Consider the following 23,661-nt stretch of genomic DNA (forward strand, 5'->3'; position numbering starts at 1 on the left):
CTCATAGTAATTGATGGCGAGCTGAAACAGGGGGTTCAATTTCACTGTAATTGTAATCATGGTGTGCATAAAGCATCAGACAATTGATCCACAAATTCATTGCAATCTGAAGTCATTTCAGATTACAATGGATTTAGTCACCGGTACCCAACACTCCCATCACAGCGACAGTGCAGCCGAATGAGGCTACTGCGCTTCTTTAAAGCAAACTACACAAATCAGAGATAATTCTCAGATATGAAGCCTTCGAATAATGAATAAGCAGAGTTTGAGATTATTATTAATTTCATTTTGGAAATTTCTGTGTATTTTCGTTCCTGGGTGCTCTTGCCCAATCCCTTCAAAGGGGACCTATACCAACAGGTGTGATTAGCCATTACAAGCCGTTACACACCTGGTGGTATGATGTCCCCTTTAAATGAATAGCAAAACTAAAACCACTGTAACAGCATGGTTGATACAGAGGTGGCAACTCAAGCACAAGCCACTGACCACAAAATATATATTAAGGGGACTGGAACTAATTTTTCCCAGGAGGGCTCAGCAATAAATTTCAACTAATATTTTAATATATATATTTTATCGTAAATGGAAATCAGTCAATTTCTTAGGGGCCGCTAGTTTGACACTCATGCTGTTCAGCATATTGATATTGCCTGCTATGCTGGTCGAGTCTAGATAAATGTTTTACAGACACAATCTTACAACATGATACGGCACTTGGCTGCTGTTTCTGATCACTAAACTTTGGCCAAGTTCAACAAACAAATGGGTTGCATACAACAATGTTCACACTTCTCTCAGCATTAATATAACAATGTGAATGACAATGGCCTGCTCCTCTGCACATTCACCAGTTCATCGTTTGTCCTAACTCACAGGGGTGTAGCTTTTGGTACTTGGATGAAGAATTATACAAAGCAATATCCAAAACATGAAACGTTAACAGAGGTCCCTCCTTCTCTTATTACTCCACCCATTAAAGAAAGCACTCCCGCCAAAGCCGTTTGAAGGCCCCGCCCTCTCTCACGACTAGCCTATTGAGGACGTTTGTTTGGTCCACTCAGGCCTGTTGCGTGTGCCGATTGGCTGCTCTAACCCACCTACGGAACTCCTAATTAGCCTAGCAACTGTCTGTCAAGCTAAACCACGTTACATATGGACATCGATTTTCTATATGGAGACATTTGGGACTAAATCTTTCCTAACTTTATATAAACTCTTAACATCATTATATAGATACAAACAAAAGGCAGAAAATTCAGACAGGCCAAATCAGAACGCATTGGAAAGGTAAGTTCAAAACAGTTTATTTTCTCATTACATGTCCACAAGTCTTTTTACCCTTTATACAATTCTCCTGAAATAAACCTGATGAAAACCATGGGTATCGATGCTGCAGAATGAGCCCAGCGAGGGGCCATAAGAACAGTTCATACTTAACTAGCTACATCAAATGGACAACCCCGCCTCCTAACCTAGTTCATAGGCAGTAGACCTTGCCCAAACAAAGTGCATGCTGCACTGCGCCACGCCTTGAAATGGTTCACAGGTTGGGTTTAGCAAAAATGTGCGAAGCTAGACTGGACTTTTGATGTTTACTTCAATAATTTACGAATGCCTGAATGCAACTGAAGCGCATGTGTCTTAAAGTACAGTATGGACGTTGTCGTGTTTTTGAGAGTGTGCGTGTGTGTGTATATATATACGAGTGTGTGAGCGTGAGTGTGGCATTATCGATAGAGGTAATCTGCTTGTATGTTGGCTGCAATCTCTGCCTCCCATTTATCTCCGTTGTTGAGCAGCTTCTCCTTGTTGTAAAGCAGCTCTTCGTGGGTCTCAGTGGAGAACTCAAAGTTCGGGCCCTGATTCACGGGGAGGGGGGGGGAGAATGATAGGGGAAGTTAAGTAACCATTATGATACAGAAACCTGTTTCTGTCTGTCTGTGTCTGTCTGTCACCTCGACGATGGCGTCCACGGGGCAGGCCTCCTGACAGAAGCCGCAGTAGATGCACTTGGTCATGTCGATGTCGTAGCGGGTGGTTCTCCGGCTGCCGTCAGCGCGTGGCTCAGCCTCAATGGTGATGGCCTGGTGACACAAACCGCCGGTCAGGGCTCAACACAACAACATCAAGCTTCCTGGCCAGGAAGCTACAATAAGGTTATGCCCCTTTTCCACCGGCAGGTACGCTTCGGACCCAGTACGCCTCAGCCCAGTAGTGAGGGTGCGGTGTAGCCCAGCTCAGTTACGGCTCGCGCCATTAAAGATTTGTAAATTCAAGATTGTGTTTTTTTTCTGCAGAAGCTAACCGGTACCAGACAGAGGATTTTTGTAAATCGCAGGAATTGGGTTTGATTTAGTATTCTAGAGATACCAATGCGCTCCTTGGCAGAACCACCGTTTGAAGATGCCTCATGTTGTGGTGGTGCACGTGTCTGTTCTGGTTCTGCACACTAGGGATGAGTCGTCGTGACCGATTCGTTACAACGAACGAATCCCGAACGTGAACGACAAGAACTGGTTCCCCAAAACAAGAAGAAGTGGTTCTTTGATTCTTTTTTTTAACATAAACCAAAAATATGGTCACGTAAATAAAATATACAAACGAACAGAGCTTTGTCTCCCCGCGACTTATATTGATTGAGTCTACAACGTTCTCAAAGATTCAGCCAATGAGAGGTAGCAATGGTGTTGCAATGGCACCTGGGTAAACAAATGACAAGGCGGTACCGTCGAATATGCGCGCTTTCTCTGTCTGACGTATCTTGGGTCATACCATTCGACGTGGGGCCACTCATATATCCCCCTACATTTTTTCGAAAATAGACTTGACCTCCATCTGTTTATTGGATTAACGCATTTCCCAATCCCAGGAGTCTTTGCTCCATTCTACGTCAATTTAAGAACAAACAAAGAAATTAAACTGCAACAATGAAGAATTAAATGTAAAGTCAAATAAAATTATAAATGTAAAACCATAAATGAAATATAGAGAGTAAGCAAGTGGTATAAATATTGGTGGGACGTTTGGTTATACTATATAGTATATCTTCTCGATTTTCACGGGGTTTAGAGCCTAGAAGTGGTTTAAATTATGCTCACGGCCGTCTCGCGGTGGGGGGGGGGGCAGACACCAAATGACTTAATCTGATGTAACGAACGAATCAAAACGAACGAATCAAATAAACGACTCGTTATAGTGAACTGAACTGAAAGAACTAGTTCCCGGAAAATAATGATTTTGCCCATCCTTACTGCACACAGACGTATGGTAATGCAGGATAGCCTCACGCCAACAGTCGCTAACTATCAGAAAGCTGCTTTTTAGGATGCAATCCCAGGGTTTGTGTAAGAAGAGCGCCTCCCTTATGACCCAACTCATTCATTATATTAGGCTTCTGGGCCACAGAACCAGCAGGTAACCTGGTTTTTACTCCCTGAGGTCACAGTAGCTTCAAAGATTTGAGGACTTGCTGATGATCCGCACATAGGGTATTATCTTCTCGCATTGAGTGTCGAGTGGAGTTGTAATACTATTTATATTTGGTCTTCCTGAAGGTTTTGGGTTGCAGAGGATTAAATAAGCTGATTGTGTCAATTGAAGCAAGAGAGCTTTCCGTGCATTGGACCCCTCACTGGTAACCCTCTCACTGGTAACCACCAGTGAGGTGGGGGTCTGGGTCCTTCACCTCACTAGGGTGAAGGACCCACTGAACTGACCCTTCACTGGGTCAGTTGAGTGCAAGTTAAAGGCCATCTTTAGTTTTCTGCCACTGATTTCCAGAAGAGGCCAGTGCTGTGTTCCAATATCCATACTTCCATGAGTACACTTAAACGTAGTACACTATCCGCACTCACTAAGTGTGCTAATTTCAGATCGAAAACTCCGTGGGGCAGTACCCGGAAATTACGATAACGACTGCCCCTGCGGCTCCCCCCCCGCAATAAACATCCCGACTTGAACGTTGAACTCTTTCCGCCTAGCAGCTATAAAAACTACAAAATGACTATTAATGCAGGCTATGTGGAAAATGCGCCGACTTTGGCTCAGCCTGGCTCCGCCCTCTTCCGCTACGTAGCTAAGAGGGCTGCCGTTGAGTACGAAAAGTGTACATCGATCCACCCTTCGCGATTAGACCGTTTTGAGTACACCATCCGGGTCCTTTTAGTACACATATTTTCGAACAGCCTATTGGAACAGCCTACGTACTCAAACTAAGGCTAGTTAGTACGGATATTGGAACACAGCACAGATCTATCGCAATATACACAAGCGTGTTGATAGTAATATACATACACAGACATGTTGATAGTAATATACACAGACATTTTGATACACAAAAACGTGTTGATAGTTATATACACACACGGACATGTTGATAGAAATGTACACACACCTGGGCAGGGCAGATGGCCTCACACAACTTGCAGGCAATGCAGCGCTCCTCTCCAGAAGGATACCTTGAAAATCACAAAAACAATGAGTTACAACCCACACACCTGCTGGTCGGTGGACCGGCCCGGGCGAGCCACCGTCCGTTTCACGGCTTTTGTTCAAATCAAAATAAAAAATAGGTCAGTCATCCAGTTCAGACCCCGAGGGGCCTGCTCCATGTTCTCTACTGATCACTCTAAAACTGTTCTCTACTGATCACTCTCCCTCTGTTCTCTACTGATCCCTCTACCTACAAAAAAAACTGATGTTATTGATATTCATCAATAGTATAATAATGACCTGTTAGTAAAAGTATTTTTTTTTTATTATTATTATCATCATCATCATTATTATTTTGCTTTGAATAAAATCAGGGGCTTTTGTCTTGTCCACTGTACCGTATTTCAATCTGTCCGGAAAATGCCATGCTGGGAACCGTTACACCCCTCGTTCACACAGTTCATCTGTTCTCTCCCATGTACACTACTACCTAAATACCTACTATTCATAATCCATGAAGCATACTTTTGACTCAGACACCAGATAAACACTCAATGAACCTCAGGCTGGCAGTACCTGCGGAGGGCGTGCTCCCCTCTGAAGCGTGGAGAGAGGGGTCCCTTCTCAAAGGGGTAGTTGATGGTGGCAGGCTCCCTGAAGAGGTAGCTCATCGTCATGCCCAGCCCTGGCCAGTAGAAGGGGTCAAAACACAACGAGCTGTGATGCAGCAGAACACCATGCCTGCTGTTCAAAGATCGACCGTAGTTTCGTCCCCGCCTCAACATCTGGCAGTGTTGAGGTATAGTTATGCAATATATTTTATGCTGATTAATGGGATCGTTATATCTCTATTATTCCAATAATCTACTTGATAACCATTAACTACAGCCAAAATGGGAGGTCGATTTTTGTGGCACTGGTTTTATCCTTCGTTCCAGTAACATTCAGTGTGTAGTACGGGGCTCCCTCCGGAAACGGCCTGGAGGAGGGGGGCTCATGCGTGGCAGGGCAGATGGCTGCAGAGACAGCCATGTGGGTGCACTACCGTCAACCCATTTATAATATGTATAATACAATTATGTAATATGAAGACTAGCAGATATATACAACAACAGCCGATAACATCTAAAGGCCCATACAGACCAATCCGACTGCCGATTTTTGGCAGAAAAGGCAGTCGGACCGATCAGCCTCCATAACAGCAGGCGAAGCTAATCTGTATTGTGACCAGGGCTCTACGCTAACTTTTTTTTTCAGGAGCACTCGTGCCCCTAAGTTAAAAAGTTTAGGAGCACAGGAAAAAAAATGGGGGCACAATAGGTTTTTGTTTAGAACATTTATTAGCGTGCAGAAATTGCACACACCAACAGAACCCACTTACTAAAGCAAAATTAAGACAAATAAATAGACAAGATTACATTCAGGCTACACAAAACAGCACCAATTTCGGCTTCCACCGTACCAGGGTTATTGGGCTGGGTGTGATTTATATAGAACTCGGGCAGCGAGAATGCCTAGTGGACTCGATGTGTTTCACCACTGCATCGCGTTTCAGATTAGGGTTCCCCGTTATAAACAGAGAGGAGCCTGCCATTGCCGATGGGGCTTCCTTACAAAATGTACAGAACATTTTCATGTTCTTAGCATCATAAACAAGCCACCCGAAATCCTTCAACCAGTCGGGAGTTGAATTTGTAGACTTTATCGTCTACCATAACAGCATTAACTTTCTCCACGCAGTCTATTCATAATATTGTAATGACCACGGAAGAGGCAGTGAATGAAGTATTGATTAGACAGCGATTTAGATACCTAATAAACCGTTGGAACACACAAGACTGGTAACCATAGCAACGTAGGTAAACAAACCCTGCTAAACCCTCCCGTAGCGCTCCCTGCGCTACGGCTATCCGGAGGAGCACAGAGCTTTTGGCCGTGATATTGTATATACAATACAATAATATTACATTATATACTATTCTATATAGAGCTCGGTGAGTCGCAAACGGCAGCAATCACTTTCTCCTCCATGCTGCGGTTCACCCCGGACTGCACTGCAGGGAGCGGTTGGCCGGTTGAAAACTGATTGGCTGTTACGTAACGCACGTCACTCAGTGGCCACGCTGTTGAACGCTGATTGGCTGTCATCACGCGAATGTCGCGGCAAAGTTTAAATATTTCAATCCACCTGAAATCCACGTGAACGCGCTCGCCCGTGCCGGGCAAAAGTGTCGCGCTGCAAATGGAATCGCTGCTTTGTATGGAATCGTTTCGCCCATAGATATCATATAGGATCCTATGATGTCTATGGTTTTGCCCCTTCGCGTTTGGTGTGAACCGACAGTATAGTGCGCTGTGGAGAAGTCACTCGCACGCGTGCTCCTGTTTTGTTTTTCTCGTTCGCACGCCGAAATATTCACTCGCAAATGCGAGTGAAATGGGCGCACTGTAGAGCCCTGATTGTGACCCAAAAAAACAAAAGCTAGAAATGACGGAACTTCTCTCTAGACCAAAACACAGAGCACGCTGTGTCGTCAGTAATTGTCACTGCCTCTTGTTCACTGATTCACTAGTCAAGGGCTAGGGCCGATTACACAACATGTGTAATCGGCTTGAAAAGATCACCGACGACGTTGACGACGGCCGATCGCACAGCACACATGAAACAGACTCCGGTCACCGACACACACACGACACACCGCCAGACTGTCCGACGACCGATAATCTGCTTGATCTGTAGCGGGCTTAACAGCAAAGTTCTGTTGGCAAGAATCATACCATCATACCTTAGTGAGTTAATCCATCCCTATACCCCCACTAGAACACTGCGTTCCTCCAAGGAGCGATTCTTATGTCGGGCAGATGTCACCACTAGGTCCCAAACAAGACTCTTCTCATTTATTTTACCCCAATGGTGGAACGAGATGCCAAGCGAAATTCGCTCGGCCACTATCTTGGACTCTTTCAAAAAAACATTTGAAGACGCATCTCTTAAATGTCCCGTCCCCCCCGTCAACAATTGTTATCCCCCTGGTCAACAACTGGCCTTCCATCCCGGCAACAACTGGTCCATCAAAAAAAAAAAAAAATATATATATATATATATATTTATCAGGGATTCAAACACATGTATGACAAAAAGAGAGCTACCCGAAGTCGGAAAAAATGTGACGGCATGATATCCTATTATCATGAGAAGGCCTATGCTATATGCCTAGAAAGATAAAAACTGTATTAGTTAAAGTTAAAGTCAGTTAAAGTGACTTTTTAAACTAAGTTAATTTATTTTCACACACACACACACACACACCTCTGCATTGGGTTTCGGAGAAGCTGTGCAACACTTTGTGTAGTTATTGTTGTTGTCACTATCCTCCGATGAATGTCTGCCTTACAGTGTGCATACAGGGCATGTACACCCCTGCTGGCATAATTAATTTCTTTAATGCAGAGTGTGCATTTAGCACATCCTTTTTTCTCCATTTTTTGGAAAAAATCAGACAGTGGAAAGTTATGCTTCACTGAATTCACCTCAGTCGTGACTTCTAATTTTAGCCCTGACCACTTCCAACTGCACTTCCGAACTTCGTAATTCGAATATAATTCGAATATCAAAAAATAAATCAAAATTTGAACGAATATTCGAACCTGTTATGGGCAGGCCAAGAGGGAGAGACGTCGGAGAACCTGACGAAGTCTATTCATAATATTGTAATGACCACGGTAGAGGCAGTGACGAATACTCATACTTATAGTATGCATTTTTTAGTACGCCACAAATATAGCGCGTCCGAATGCTCAGTACGCATTGTGTAGTACGGAAAACGTTAAAGAATGCGTACTACCGCCACAGTATACAACGGTAGGTCACTACGCTATCCCACAATGCAACCGGAGTCTGGTAACGAACGAAGAAGAAATGGCTGACCCGACACTACCAACAGCGGCTTAGAAAGACGTCGTAGAAAGCGGCGAAAAAAAGACACATTAAAAAAGTAAAGTAAGTAATTAAGTAAAAAGAGACATTTTTAATTTAATAGCAACGATGACAAGACGGAAAACAGATAACTTATCAAGATAATTTTGCCGGCATCTGAGGGGAGATACGTCATCTCCAAACATCCGGTGGAGTTTCAGAGGTGTTCTACGCATAGCTGTAGACCGTACTACACTGTCAAGTGTAGTACGGTCAAGTAGTAGACACTGAACAGAAATAGTATGTACTAAGTATTCTGATTCAGCCCAGGTCTTACTGAAGGCATTTAATGGTCAAAATATTATTAATAAATATTCAAATATATTTGAATATTAATATTAATAAATTAACGAACTTCGAATATGATTTTTGGGCAAAAGTCAAAGCCCTACTGCACAATAAGTGCATCCTTCTCCAATATTTCCCACCACCATCCTCGGGTTTGGGCCGGGCCTTTGATCAAGCGTTTTTATTTTTATTTTTATCATTGGTTTATTGGCCTAATCTGAGGAGAAATCTATGCCATAAACAGTCTTCCGTTGCTAAGCGACGTCACCGTCTTTGCGGACAATTTATAATTATTGCTCTGCTGATCAACACTACGAATGCTGGTAACGAATAAATTGTAAAAAGGCACACCATGTGAAGTTATTTTTTTAGTTTTGGCAAGTAGCCGTGTAATAAGCGGGATCATGTAGGCCTATAGAACGTCGCCGGTCATTATAGAAAATAAGCCCTTTCAGGGCGAAGCAAGACGCCTTCGCTGCGCGTCGGTGTACTGTTCGCCCTGTCGGGGCTTATTTTCCCGATAATGACCGGTGTTCTATACATTATCCCTTACATATATATTTAGCAGAGTAGGCCTAGTAACAAATGTGTACAAAATGACATACGTGTTAAAATAAATGTCGGGTTGAAATCGGGCCCGGGCTCATAATTACAGTTAATGTGTCGTGTCGGGCCGGGCTCGGACAGAACGTACACGGGCTCGGGCCGGGTCGGGCTTGATTTTCTGGGCCCGCTCTAAACTCTAACATGCGCATGCGCATCCAATATTTAACCTTCAGTCGACGCGACAGCAAGGGCTGTGATTGGTCCCCTAACAAAATCATCAAAATCATCCCTTTTCTTTACTTCGAAAGCTCGAGGGGTCTCAGTCAGTCAGATTACGGAATATTGACACCTGCACGCGCGCACCGATCGACGCACCGATCGACGCCCCCCCCCCCCCCCCCCCCCCAAAAGAAAACCTCTTCAGATCTGCACGAACCACACAGGTCCCCAAAATGTACGATAAAAAAGCGACTCGCGCCAAAAAGCCCGCCATTTGCATGTCTGATATATATATATAGTAACGCACAGTGACTTTGATGAGTAACTTTAATCTGATTATTGGTTTGGAAATAGTATTGCGTTAGATTACTCGTTACTGTTACTGTTACGTGTTACACGTTACGTTACTGAAACTTATTTACTCGTCCTCTTTTATGTATTCATTTAGTGTATTCTGTTTTTCAGTAAGACCACATGCATTGTCAGCTTTGGACTATCTTATGTTTAGTAAACGTTTTATTTTATTATCTGTTGGGTTGGATTTTTTTATGGAATTATTACTGCTCGTTTTTAATGTAATTAATGTCATTATTACTGTTTGTTGTCAAATATGTTGTACGTTGCCTTGGAGAAAGGCGTCTGCCAAAGTAAATTAAAGTAAGAAACAGCTGAAGATAGTTCAGAAAATCTATGCACAGTAAATGCTGGGAATCAAATGTCTGCAAAGAATAACACGATAAAAGCAAACAATTAAAAATATACAAATCTAGAAATGAAATCCCACTGCATGAGGGGTTAGGATTGGGGCACAGATTAGAAGTACTGAAATAGCAGGCAGGTTGTTCTTCATTTACATTTAGGGCATCTGGCAGACACTTTTATCCAAACCGACTTAGAATAAGTCCATTTACTGACCTCTGAACAGCTCTGTCCACAGCAGAGTCTGAGCGGCCCGGTCTGTGATGGCCTTCATGTCCAGGGAAGCCTCCTGGGCATTCACATACTCTGTAACAAAATGGGGAAATCTATTACACAAAGGGGAACTCTGTAACACAAAGGGGAAATCTGTAACACAAAGGGGAACTCTGTAACACAAAGAGGAACCCTGTTGCACAAAGGGGAACCCAGTTACACAAAGGGGAACCCTGTTACACAAAGGGGAACCCAGTTACACAAAGGGGAACCCAGTTACACAAAGGGGAACTCTGTAACACAAAGGGGAACCCTGAAACACAAATGGGAACTCTTATGATGGCTGCCGAGTAGCCTTGGGCCTCACTGGAGACGGTCTGCAGTTTGTGCTCAATTGTGAATTTGTTGATTGTGCTTAACCGCTTTGTTCGCGTCTTGTTTGCATGTAATTCATTTTATATGTGTGACAGGGGATCATCTGATGTAAAATGAATTTGAAGGGATTTTGCACAATTTCTTTTGACAGACAAATATATAGAAATCGTGTGGTTGTGATGCAAATAAGATTTGTATTTTACAGTGTTACACTGCATGAAAGCTCACTGTGAATGAATTGGTGTGTTTTGTCAAAGTGGTACTTACTAAAACTCTCTCTCTGCCCGGACACACTGAAGCACCTAACTAGACTCTGGCCAGTCACAAACGACCCTGAAAGAAAAACACATGATCGTCATCATCATCATACAGAAAAGGGCAAATCTTCATACATTTCCAGTTAGAAACAGAAGAAAAGTGACAGGGTAGGCTCTGTAGTTGATTCATTGCCACAGCTACAAAGATGGCTGAGAAAATAATAATTAGACCCCATAAGAAGAGCAAATGGAAAGATGCAAATGTGAACATTTCTAATTGTGCTATTCCACTGCAAAGTAACACGGTATAAATCCCACTCTCATCCCAATAGATAACACATGAGCAAGGGAATACGGATACTTGGAACAATAAGACAATGACAGAGAATTCACTAATTAAATGCAGTGTTGCTGAGCTACACCAGGATGATTTGTATACTGCTACTTGCTATAAATACAAATCATTATTGTACGCAAGTAGGTTTCTAATGGTAATTTGGATGTAAAACAGATGGTATAGATTTCTACATGTTGTATACATACAGTGTATGTATGTATGTATGTATGTATGTATGTATGTATGTATGTATGTATGTATGTATGTATGTATGTATGTATGTATGTATGTATGTATGTATGTATGCATGTATGTATGTATGCATGTATGTATGTATGTATGGGCATGCATGCATGTAGAGGGCAAACAAGTAATGAGTATGTGTATAACTCGACATTTAGCCTTTTAGAAGGACTTAGATTAAAGGTGACCATGTGAATAAGGCAAGACAGTAGCGGTGTCTGAATCCATGGCTGTTGAAACCATACCTTGCCTGGAGGTGGAGTACAGCAAACGCAGAGTTGCAGCCATCACGTTTAAACGCTGAAGCAAAATCAAATGAGTCAGGAGAGAAGAACACAAAATAAACGCAACTACTTGTGACTATTTCACATAAGAGTCCACTTCAAAGTGGATTGTACAACAACAACAACACTACTACAGCTGAGCCGATTTGCGCCCCCACGCATGCACGATGAGGCAGCACCCCCTGCTGGTTTGTTCGCAGGCCCGTTTGAAGGGCAGTGGTTTGGTTCTGGATGTTCATCAACGCTTCATGTGATGAATGTCGCGACTAAACTGGTTCACTCAACAGCACCGTTGAGTGAATAGATCTCATTTGACGACCAGTTCCGGACTGTAAACTTGAGCTAGCAACAATATTATTAATATCCACAGCCAAATCACATCGACATTTGTTCTTCAGCTTCGTTAGCTTGTTAGCAGTGCTAATCTGCTGACCAGGTGCAGAAAGTGATCTTCAAAAAGCTTTCATGGACAGAGTAGAAGTCCTCAGACGCAGAGACGCAGAGCTCCAGTACAGGGTTAGTAACTCTAAGTCCACAACATCTCAAGGACGAGATGGGAGGTTAAGGGACGGCTGCCATTAACAATCATCAACTTGGACCTGTACACATTTTTATTAATTGTTTAAGTTTCGCCTGACGAAACCACCTACGTTTTTAAGACTGTAATAAGACATTTGAGAACATAATATGCTTACCGATCTGTCGCTATTTGGCCTTCTTAACCAGAACAGCAGACGATTCTAGCGCTGTGCAGGAAGTGACGACAGACGTGTTCGGTCAGCTCACCGGAAACGACGTTATTCTTCTTCTTCTTGTTTAATGGCGTATCATAGCTTTTCACTATATACCGCCACATGCTGGACTACTACACAGTGTGTAACAAGGAAGTTCGAAATTATACTTTAAATCATAAAAATAAATTCTGAGAAAAAACATACAAACAAACGAAACAAAACGAAATAAATAAATTAACAAAATAAATAAAAGAATAATAATTAAAAAAAATATCTATATATATTTATATGGTTAAATTATTCTAATTAGTTCAGTATCATTAAAATACATAACAAAATACCTGCTTCTTTGTCCCTCCATTCCTTGCTCCTGTAAAATATTGTGAATATCTTTTTCTTCATCCAGTTCTTTCAATTTCTGCCTGTGCTGGTCAAATTTCTTAAAAATAAAACATGATTAACATCCTCTACAACTTTGCACTCAGAGCATACAACATTACTTTTACCTATTATTGCTAGAGTGGAAGTAAGTCCAGTATGACCTAATCTCAACCTTGGTATTAAAACTTCTTCATGTCTGTTTAGCCCCTTTGAGGTGATTTTCTTTCCTCCAACACTGCTCTGGTACCTATTGTAGTATCTGGCTGAACTCTCTGACTCCCATTCATCTTGCCACCTTAACAAGACCTCTGATTTAATTAATGATATAGCATTACCTTTGCCCAATGGAATGTGAATATCTGTTTGGTCTAATTCCAGTGCTTTTTTTAGCTAATTTATCAGCAATTGAATCACCATAGATTCCGGCTGGAATCCAACAGAACTGAATAACTAATCCAAGGCTTATAATATTTAAAAGAAGATGCTTTACCTCTATTACCAAATCTTCACGTATTTAATTATTTGTTATAAACTTTTTAGTACTGCCATAGAATCAGTAGATATAACTGATCTAAGAGGCTTAGTATCTACAACCCATAAGAGCGGTTATTATTGCAGTCATCTCTATTGAGTATACTGATAAAAGTCACTCACATATCCATATCCTTTTTCAAATTCTGGAATATATATACCAATAGCACATTGCTCGTTGGGATCTTTGGAACCATCTGTAAATATTTTCAGATATCCGGAGTATGAAGTATTTGAATAACTTAAGCAGGCTTGAGCAAAACTTTGCTTGGTGAGATGCTCGCTTTTTGCTGTTATAAATCAATACTTACCACTGGATAAGCTAATGCTGGACCTTGCTTTAATTCTTTCAATCCAAACTCATTCACTAAATTTTCGATATTCCAACCAAATCCATTGGCCTTTTTAGCATATTTCCAACAATCACTAATCACTGACATAGATGGGTTGACGTTGTAACTTAATTTAGATTTCAATATGCAAATCAAAGGGGTTTCTTATTTATGATAGGCCAGACTAAGGGATTTCCCACTATGGTGTTTTACTTTGTTTGGTGAACCCAATAAGCAGGGATTACACAGTTGGGGCAGTATGGTTGTGCTCCAATGTACGACATGTTTGATGTAGTTCCTCTGAGGTCCACCAGAGGGCAATGTTTTCACCTTCTTCTGCTTCTTATTTATGGTAAAATTAAAAGTTTTGGAGAGCATTACCGCTACCAACTGGACTGGAGTAGAAATCAGGAGCAGTGAATTGAACTTTAATATTTATAGCAAATAGATAAATGTTACACCGGTTTCTCTCCATGATTACATTCAAATTCACTTTATTTTGCAGAGTGACCAAGAAGCCGATTTACTGTCTGACATTATTTTATAGTAGGACATGCATAATTGTCTTAGAGAAGTTATAAATCATGTTAGCCTATTCTAGTAGAACCCCCAAAATACATTGATAACCACACAATTAGCTAAATGTGAGCCCTTGAAGTTAAATTCTACAAGAATACCCCAGAGCCATGTGTTCCCACGTTTCATGTTTGGATAAAAATGTCCAGATCTGTTGAAATATCAGTGGGGTAATAATAATACACACATTAAAATATATATTCTCCAGCGCCAACATGTATTGCTTTTCTTATTATATATTCAAATTCTCTTCATCTGTAGGTGTTAGCATTTTTCCTAATATTGAATATAGAAGCCCTTTAACAGTTTGATAAATCAATGTCTTCCTGTATGCTGAAGCAACTGATGTGTGGAGACTGAGGTCCAGTCCACCCTCTCAGTGCTCTTTTGCTTCATACTGACAGCCTAGACTAGAGGGATGGGTGGACAGAGAGCTGAAGAAGTGTTGTTGCAGGTATATAATCTCAGTTTGCATTGTAAGCTGTTCTTGTTGAGTGAAATGAAGCATGCCAATTTTAATTGGAAAGGTGTGGTTAATTTGACAGGTACACTCAATGTGAGCACTGCTACGAGCACTTTTGAAGGTAGAAGGCAGGTGGTTTATCCTATTCCTACAAGTAAGTGAACATTATTTTATTTTCCATTTACAACTATTAGAAATGAATAGCTAACACTTATTCAACATAGGACACCACACCATTCTCTTGCTAGACACAAGCCACTTGTAATGGACATGATGCTGGAATGTAGCGTTATCATCCTCCATGGACCAATATGAATGATAAAGAAATGTAGTTGGTAGAGTAGTAATACTCAAAATAGACAATGTGAGCATGTATTGTTCATTCCATTGAACATAAAAACATGACCAACTGAACTCCTAACGTGCTTTGAAATGGCTAAACCCCCGACCCCGACTCATCTCGCTCAGTGAATAAGTACCTTAACGACAGTGCGGTGGAGCGACCCTGGACGGAGGTGGAGAGATGGGTGTTGGTGACAGTGTTGGGGCTGGAAATGGTGATGGGGGTGGTGGGCAACTGCCTTGTCCTGCTCATCAAAGTCATGGTAGGGCTGTGAGTCTGTCGCTCTTCGTCTCTCTCTGTGTCTTCCTGTGATCCGTTGTGCCTTACATATTGGGGTATGCCCTCAGGTGTGGCTGTTTCTTGGATGATCATAGGGTTCCTAGATGTCAAGGAATTATTAGGATCGGAGCAGATGTGAATAGGGTTAGGGTTAAGTGTTATAAACAGGAGGTCATGTGACGATGATATGTTTACGCTGGGACTGTGGGTCCTCTGCTTTGTTCCTCTCCATAGATAGACACGTGTCATTCTTACAAGCTTACAGAGTGATTCTTAGTTAAACTGCACAATACACAATCTGTATGTAGCTGTTGGTATAGGAAGGGGTTACCCTTACCCTAGGGGTCAGGAAAGTGAGTTATTTGTCATTCCAGGAAGACATTGATGTGTTCGAAACAGCCTTAGCGTTTCAATGTGGGACCTGGCAAAACATCAGTTTCATTATAGCCTACTAGGTTACAGTGTATTTACATTGATTTAGGAGTTTACAATGCTACAATTCTGAGTCCTCTGAAGATGCCATGATGCATTCTGAATCAAGAACTATATGAGATCTGGGTATTCATCCAGGCTAGTTTGTTTTATTATATATAAGATTCGCCCATTTTGGTAAAATTGTCAATATATTGTGTTATAAGCTAACACTGTATGTGCATAATTGCCTTCTTTCACTGTAAGTTTACGTGCATTTTACTACGAAAACACAGCTTATTTGTAACACTGATGTACTATCCGAACATGTATTAAGTCCACTGAGATGTGGTAATAATAAACGAAAAATAAAGGACCAGAGATCATCAGCATCATCCTCATCATCCTCAGAACAGTACTGCAACACAACTTATTGGGCAGTGGATTGAAAGTTTTACAAAACATAATCAACAATCATGAAGAAAACGTTGATCAATTGGAATGTAGACTCATGTTTCTCACATGAATTGAAAGTTATTCTGTTTATCCCTCATCCAATGTCATAGAATATGATCTTTCCTTTCTGAGTTTTATTTTTTTCCTTCTTCCCAAATTTAAAACTTTGTTTAGTTCATCCTTTTCTTTCATTCCAGTGCAGTAAGCAGTACTCTTGTCGCTACTGGGTTCCCTTCCTGAGTCTCACCCTGTCGGACCTAGGTATGGGTACCACTGGATTTACGCACAGAAACATATCAGGGATGTATCTCCGATTTTCTGATTCACTCTCCAGACATCAGTCCATTGATCAGACATTGATAGATTCATTTATTTATTATGTCAAATATATTATAACTATTATACCCAATGGCAACATGCAGTCGATGAATCTCCACAACCTGTGTGTGTGTGTTTGCGTTTGTGTGTGTAGCAGAGATCTGTACAAGAACACATCTTGAGCTTGGTAAAGGTTTTATAGATATTTTTCACACAACTTTTGGAAATGTTCACGCTTTCTAACCTCTGTAAACCTCTGGGACTTTTTATGTGTTGCAAAGTCAAACCAAATCTAACCAGATCAGACACTGTTACAAGGCAGTGCCCTATGACACCATGTCTGAGTTAGCTGCACGTGTTGCAAGTAGTAACACTGTCTCCTCCAGGTTCCTCTGCGCTCATCATGTCTGGCTCCCTGCTGGCCATGCTGACCGGCGGTCAGACATCTCCTTGGTGTGAGGTGGTCAGCCTGTTAAAGTTTGCTTTCATTACCTCCTCTATTGGAAGCATAGGTAACGTAATCATACGCCAGCACAGGTGTGCCATTCTTCATACACTTTTTATGAACCTTTTCAACCCCTACTCAAACCAAGGCGCACTGAGCCTATACGATGACACGATTAAATTGCTAAGACAGAAAACGTTTTGCTTTACATGAATGTATTGTCGTATTGCGGAATAGACGGTAGAATATGTTAGTGCCTCAAGAATGAAACAGAACACATTTTACAAAACACATTTTGTAAACGTGTAAATCATTAAGCCGGTTGCACACCACGCGTCAGTGGGTGACATATGTCCAACTTTTTATTAATAGTTTTATAAAGTCACTCACGCAGTACATACCCGGTGTCCTGAACAGAGGGGCAGACATAATGTCGAGGGGGGGTCCCCAACCAGGAGACATGGACTCTGCACCACCACCATTACAGTTTAATTAATTTTTCACAACCTATAAGCTCTCGTTGTGAAGACATGTCAACTCGCCATTCGTTTCAATGGGAATTGCGAAGGTCCATACTTTCAACATTTACATATTTGTAATTTGAAATTCGTCCCAGCCTTTAACAGATAGGGTCTATACATATAACCGCGTTTTCTGATTACTGTTTAATGCATTTTTCACAATTAACCAGCTCTCGTTTTGAAGGCAGTGTTAATTTTGGCAGTTAGATTTAGTCTTGGGCTGGTGACCGGGTTCCGTTTATGAGAGCCTAAAACACCCGGGACCCCCACCATCATTGCTAAATCAAGTCTATTGTCTTGCTGATATGTTAAACATCCAACCTGGTCTCACAGGAATCCGTGAAATGACTACGGTCGGACGCTTAACTCGAAATCCGTGGCCACATCACGAAAAACACGCAGATTTCCGTGATGTGGCCACGGAATTCGCTCCAATGCAAGTTAATGACGCTGATGTTCCGTGGCTCACACACGGATCCCCGTTTCAACGAGCAAGTCGACCACGGGGGCTTAACTCAAAATCCGTGGTGGTCTGACGGAATCACTTCAATTGTCCGTGTGTGGACACGGAATTTGCTCAAATGCTAGTAAATGACACTGTTATTCCGTGGCTCACACACGGATATTGGCGTGTTTCCGTGATGTGGCCACGGATTTCGAGTTAAGCGTCCGACCGTAGTCATTTCACGGATTCCTGTGAGACCATGTTGCAACCATCCTATAATCAACTACACCCCAATCCCTCTGCGTTTGGTTAAAGTTGTAATGTTGACGTTTGAGAATGAGAACGAGGGTCTGAGAATCGTGCGGAGGGGCCGAGTCTGACTGACGTGCATGATTCGATTCACCGCTACCGGAAACTCGACTGAACGAACGAACAAACGATTCACGAACGACTCTTCTTGACGAACTGAATGACGCGAACTGAATGCAAGACGTTTCCCTTCGCAGCCATCCTGTGTGTGCAGCGCTTGATGGGCATGCCACCTAGGGGCACCGTCTTGTTCGTGGTTCTGGTGCTGACCTGCTTGGCCTCCTGGGTGTCAGGCGTGGTGTTTGGGACTGTCCCTGTGGTCTACACCTGGATCAAGTATCTGTATACCTTTCACTTCTGGTTTAAAATAATTATGGATTGCTTCTTTTGCTTGATATTTCATGTTTAGGGTCGATTCCACCTGATTTCCTTCCACATATAAACTAATAACAGCAGACAGAATGCCCTATCACATTTTACCAAAAATCTATCTAATCTTCTGTACTTTGACAAAAATGTAATTGGTGGATATTGATAATATACCCTGCAATTAAAAAATGAAATTTAGGTTTTTTAAAAGTCAGATAGGTTATTAATTAAACTCACGAAAGCATTGCAATCTCTTAAACATTGCTTTTTCAGTAGTTGTTTGTATCCTATTGGCCAAAAAAATCTCTAGCTTTGGATTGGGTTAGGGAAATCCTACAGATCCTTATTATCACCTCAACGCTGCTGGGCTCCCCACCGTAGGTACGACCCCGCTGAGATGCTGTGTGCAGTGTTCTGGGAGACCAGCTACTCAGACATGATGGTGTACATCCTGTGTGCCTTCTCCGTCTGCATCTTCCTCCCCGTGCTCCTCATCTTCTTGGGCTCTTTGATGACCGCAGCCGGCCTCGTGCCGCGGTGGAACACCTACAAGTGAGTGGGCTGAGACTGAGAGAGCTTCATGAAGTTCTTTTCTGTTCTGAGGTGTTCCGGTCCATTTAAGTGATCTCCTCCCTCCTCTGAGCCGTGTGTGACCATTGTCCCAGAGCGAGACAAGAACAACATCAAAACAACAACAACAAAAAAGACAAGGAGGATAAATATGTTAACACCAAGATGAGGAGTAATCTTTTTTTATTTATTTTTTACAAATTATCGGACAAAGCCATGTCTGAAACATGTAACGGAAACAGATGGGAAGCCCCGCCCTCTCTCTGGCTCTCACCATTAAACCGAAACGGATATCACCTCCTCCTTAGAATGGACGGAGGTCCCACCCTCTCATTCGCGTCGTGAGATGCTCACTAACCCCGTTCCAGGTGTTAACCAGAAAGTAGCTATAAATAAAATATAAACATCACATTAAAACCCCCAGTTACAATTGTTAGTTTTTTTTTTAGTTTGTGTTCATATCATGGAAGTAAGAAACAAATCAGTTTCTGCAAGTAGCGTACCAAGCTAACTGGGTTCTAATTGCCAGCTTGGTGGTGAAACCCGATGTGGATTCCTCAGAACCAAGATGTCCGTCATCTTTGAATTAGGCCAATGAACGTAGCTTACTTCCTGGCTCGACCTCTGAGGTATCTTACAATGTTCCTCTCTTGGCCTGCAGCGAGGAGGACGACATGTCGTTAGTCACGCCACTGCTGGTGGCCTTCTACCTGCTCTGCTACACACCCTTCGTCGTGTCCGAGGTAAGACCATCCCCTTCGTCATATCCGAGGTAGGACCACCCCCTTCATCATATCTGAGGTAAGACCACTCCCTTCGTCGTGTCCGAGGTAAGACCACCCCCTTCATCATATCTGAGGTAAGACCACCCCCTTCATCATATCTTAAGTAAGACCACCCCCTTCGTCGGGTCCGAGGTAAGACCACCCCCTTCATCATATCTGAGGTAAGACCACCCTCTTCGTCGTGGCCGAGGTGAGACCACCCCCTTCGCCGTGCCCAAGGTTAGATCATCCCCTTCATCATGTCCGAGGTAAGACCACCCCCTTCATCGTGTCTGAGGTAAGACCAACCCCTTCATCATGTCCGAGGTAAGACCACACACACGCCAACACACAGTGTTGGAGAGTACGTCAGCAGGAAGCAAGTAAGGATGTCCTCTATGCTTCACAAAACACAAACAAACCAAATAATGCAACTAAGGTCCTGATTGTACAGGATCAGGCCTTTCCATTGTCCAGCATCAGCGAGGGTCAGATATCTCAGAAAAACATCAGTTTTATCTTTAAATGTTATAGATTCAAGTAACTTGAGGAATCCTGATAAGACAGGAAAATGAATAATCTTCATCAATGATTTGATGAGGAAAATCTACCGAAATCTGCCATCTAAGTGAAAAGTTGTCATTTCTGTTTCATGTTTTCCTTCAGCTGATTCTCCTGGGCAAGCAGGATCTGTCCCCGGCTCCTTATTGGCTGAGGACCTTGTCATCGGTCATGTCCTACCTGGACTGTGGGCTGAACCCACTCATCTACTGCTCTCACCGAGACTTTAGGGAGGCGGGCCTATCCCTGCTGTGGACCAGTAGAAAGTCCTTCTCAGATCCCATTCTCACAGGCATAACACAGTTAAACCTATAGGACATGGCCAAGAATATCACCAAACCAAGAATTTGCATTAGCTCACATCTGCCAATGTAATATGCCAATAGTTTAGTAGCTATAGTAAACACATAAGGACAAAATCATTAGATGATGATTTCATCAAAATATTGATGCTTGTAAAAACCTCCACTAAATTCCTGAAACCATTTATGTGTAATATATAATACATTTTGTGTGACCTGGGGCTATTCAATTGTATTCATTGTATTGTTATTACATATAAGTGTGACTATAGTGTGACAAATTCAATGTTATGTCTTATTTAACAATGAAATGTATCAAATACATGTGTATTTATTTTATTTGTGACTTGAATAGTAGTAGAAATCATAGAGCAAATTGACACAAAATCTGATATAAGAAGTAGCTTGTGTCCTATTCAAATTGTGCAGCAGAATTGCAAAATTAATCATATTTTCTCTCATGATAAGAGAAAATAGAAAGTCGTTCAGTAGTTACTCAATGATGACATAGTCAACGAAGCTTTGTATCGTATTATCAATCTTTAATATATCATTTTATCTTGCCTTTTGGCGTGCTTGCGATCGTTCAGAGAGGCAAGTAAGAAGACAAAAACTAAAATGGAACTGAAGGACATCGCACACTTTGGACCAGAAGTGTCCCGTCACACACTGGAAGAGCGCGTACCGGGCCAGCCAGTGGTCCAGCAGCTTCAGGCCGACGAACCCGCCGCAGGACACCAGAGCCAGCACCAGGTGTCTCTGGGAGAGGTGGTCTCCGTACAGACGGTGCACGCGCACTCCTTTGTGCACGGCGTAAACGATGTGGCCCCCGAGGGCCACCTCGAATCCCCGTGCGTGCACAAGCGCCAGGCCGTAGCTCAGCACGGAGCCCAGCTGGGTCGTCAGGGCAAACCACGGACGCCATGAAGCCCCCCCTTCAATGAGACTGCACCACACTGAGACCCAGGCGAAGATGGGCAGGGTGACCCACTGGTCCAGAACAGCCGGCGCGCGGCGCATAGTGGCCAGGCGCGTCCACTGCACAGGTGCGTAAAAGATCGCCATCAGGGCGAAAACTTGTCTTACGTAGCGACTTTCCTTGGTTTCTTCACTCGAGTTCTTCCTGAACAACCAGTACAACCCCATGACAACGTAACCAACATTGATTATAGTGTTAAAAGGCATTGCCAGGAAACCTGGCAGAGAGTCGACCACTTGTTCTGCGTAATGTTCATAGGACAGGTCTACCATGACGTTGTTGAATAAACTTGTGTTTGCCACGGCGACACAAACCAAAAAAGGCAGCGAAACGTGAAGCAGTGCATACTTCATGATGATAATGAGCAAAATGCTTCAGTCATTCCTACAGGCTTGTTTAATGCAATGTTCGTGTGTTTATTGATAGGGCCTAGGAACTGGACTTCAACCGCTGCTGGGAGGATTTCCGCGATACACATCATGTGGTGATGGAGGGAGAGTGTTGATTGGTTCCCTGTCACCCCTCGCCAAGTTACCGCCTTCAATGTTGACAATAAAGTTAACTCTTCATCCTATAATCCTGGACTCAATTTAAATTAGCTTGTTTTATTTATATCAACCCATATTTATTAAAACAAATATTTGTAAACGTTTTCATTGGTATTGTTGCAAACCTACAGGGGTATATAGGCCCCTATATAAGTAAATACATATGGACCCTTGTGGCGCGTTTCCACTGCAGGGAGCGGAACGGATCGGATCGCAAAGGTGCGGGTCGGGTCGCGTTTCCACCGCCAAAAGTGGGCTTGACCCGGACTTTGCCGTACCCGTTCCGGCCCCATTCTCGGGACTCCTCCGTTGCGGTACCCAAAACGAGACCAGACGCCTGAAAGGGTCCCGTGAAATTCTAGCTACACCCCCCCCTCCGTTGATTGGTCGACAGAATCGTCACTTCCGGGTGACGCGGGGATAAAAACAAACAAACAGTAGCCTCGAGGTATTATTCTTTACAATTAACATGTCGCGTAAAAAGCTTGCTTGGGCGAACAAGGAGGTGGAGACGTTCGTCTGCATTCTTGGGGAGGAAGACGTTGTTTACGATGTTTACGTAGCTGCCGCGGCGATCGACATCCGGCCTACCACCAAGGGTACTGTCGGCAGTGGAAACGCGACCTCGGAACTGAGCTGGGCTATACCGCCCCCTCGCCCCTCCCTACCGCACCTTTGCGATCCGATCCGTTCCGCACCCTGCAGTGGAAACGCGGCATTAGATATGGCAGGCAGCCCAATAAGTTTTCTCCCCATATTATTAAAGTAATAACAATGTACATACAATTTATTATTTTCATCACGGTATATGAAATATTTTTAGTTTACAATGTTAAGGGTCATACTTTATGTCTATGGAGTTAGAATCATGCCAAAACCCCGCACACACGCAAAACGTGTTTTGCTCACGCATAACGATTCACACGCACACAAAACGTGTTTTACTCACGCACATTGATTCACACACACACACACACACACACACACACACACACACACACACACACACACACACACACACACACACACACACACACACACACACACACACACACACACACACACACACACACACACTCAGTGTGGTTTGCAAATACCAAACATCATTCACAAACTAATGCATTTTGCTTCAGAAATAAACACAGTATGT

The 23,661-nt window shown here is 42.7% G+C and overlaps 3 protein-coding genes across 3 annotated transcripts; 1 reads left to right on the forward strand and 2 right to left on the reverse strand.

Moving 5' to 3' along the window:
• Positions 1-1,286: 1,286 nt before the first annotated feature.
• On the reverse strand, positions 1,287-12,671 carry ndufs8a (NADH:ubiquinone oxidoreductase core subunit S8a). Its single transcript, XM_056585493.1, has 8 exons — positions 12,570-12,671; positions 11,836-11,890; positions 11,021-11,086; positions 10,382-10,471; positions 5,014-5,122; positions 4,400-4,463; positions 1,962-2,090; positions 1,287-1,865 (listed from the first exon to the last, which is right to left on the reverse strand). Exons 2-8 carry the CDS (start codon positions 11,876-11,878, stop codon positions 1,734-1,736), a joined length of 633 nt encoding a protein of 210 aa, XP_056441468.1. The 5' UTR covers positions 11,879-11,890; positions 12,570-12,671; the 3' UTR covers positions 1,287-1,733.
• Positions 12,672-15,155: 2,484 nt separating this feature from the next.
• si:dkey-9i23.8 (galanin receptor 2a) lies at positions 15,156-21,057 on the forward strand. The gene is made up of 8 exons (XM_056584960.1): positions 15,156-15,174; positions 15,360-15,496; positions 16,578-16,647; positions 17,064-17,210; positions 18,616-18,754; positions 19,169-19,339; positions 20,019-20,100; positions 20,788-21,057. Exons 1-8 carry the CDS (start codon positions 15,156-15,158, stop codon positions 20,995-20,997), a joined length of 975 nt encoding a protein of 324 aa, XP_056440935.1. The 3' UTR covers positions 20,998-21,057.
• Positions 21,058-21,343: 286 nt separating this feature from the next.
• tmem187 (transmembrane protein 187) lies at positions 21,344-22,438 on the reverse strand. The gene has a single exon (XM_056585932.1). The coding sequence runs from the start codon at positions 22,314-22,316 to the stop codon at positions 21,540-21,542; it is 777 nt and encodes a 258-aa protein (XP_056441907.1). The 5' UTR covers positions 22,317-22,438; the 3' UTR covers positions 21,344-21,539.
• Positions 22,439-23,661: the final 1,223 nt, after the last annotated feature.

The sequence above is a fragment of the Gadus chalcogrammus genome, chromosome 3 (genome assembly GCF_026213295.1).
Source record: "Gadus chalcogrammus isolate NIFS_2021 chromosome 3, NIFS_Gcha_1.0, whole genome shotgun sequence".
Lineage (NCBI taxonomy): Eukaryota > Metazoa > Chordata > Actinopteri > Gadiformes > Gadidae > Gadus > Gadus chalcogrammus.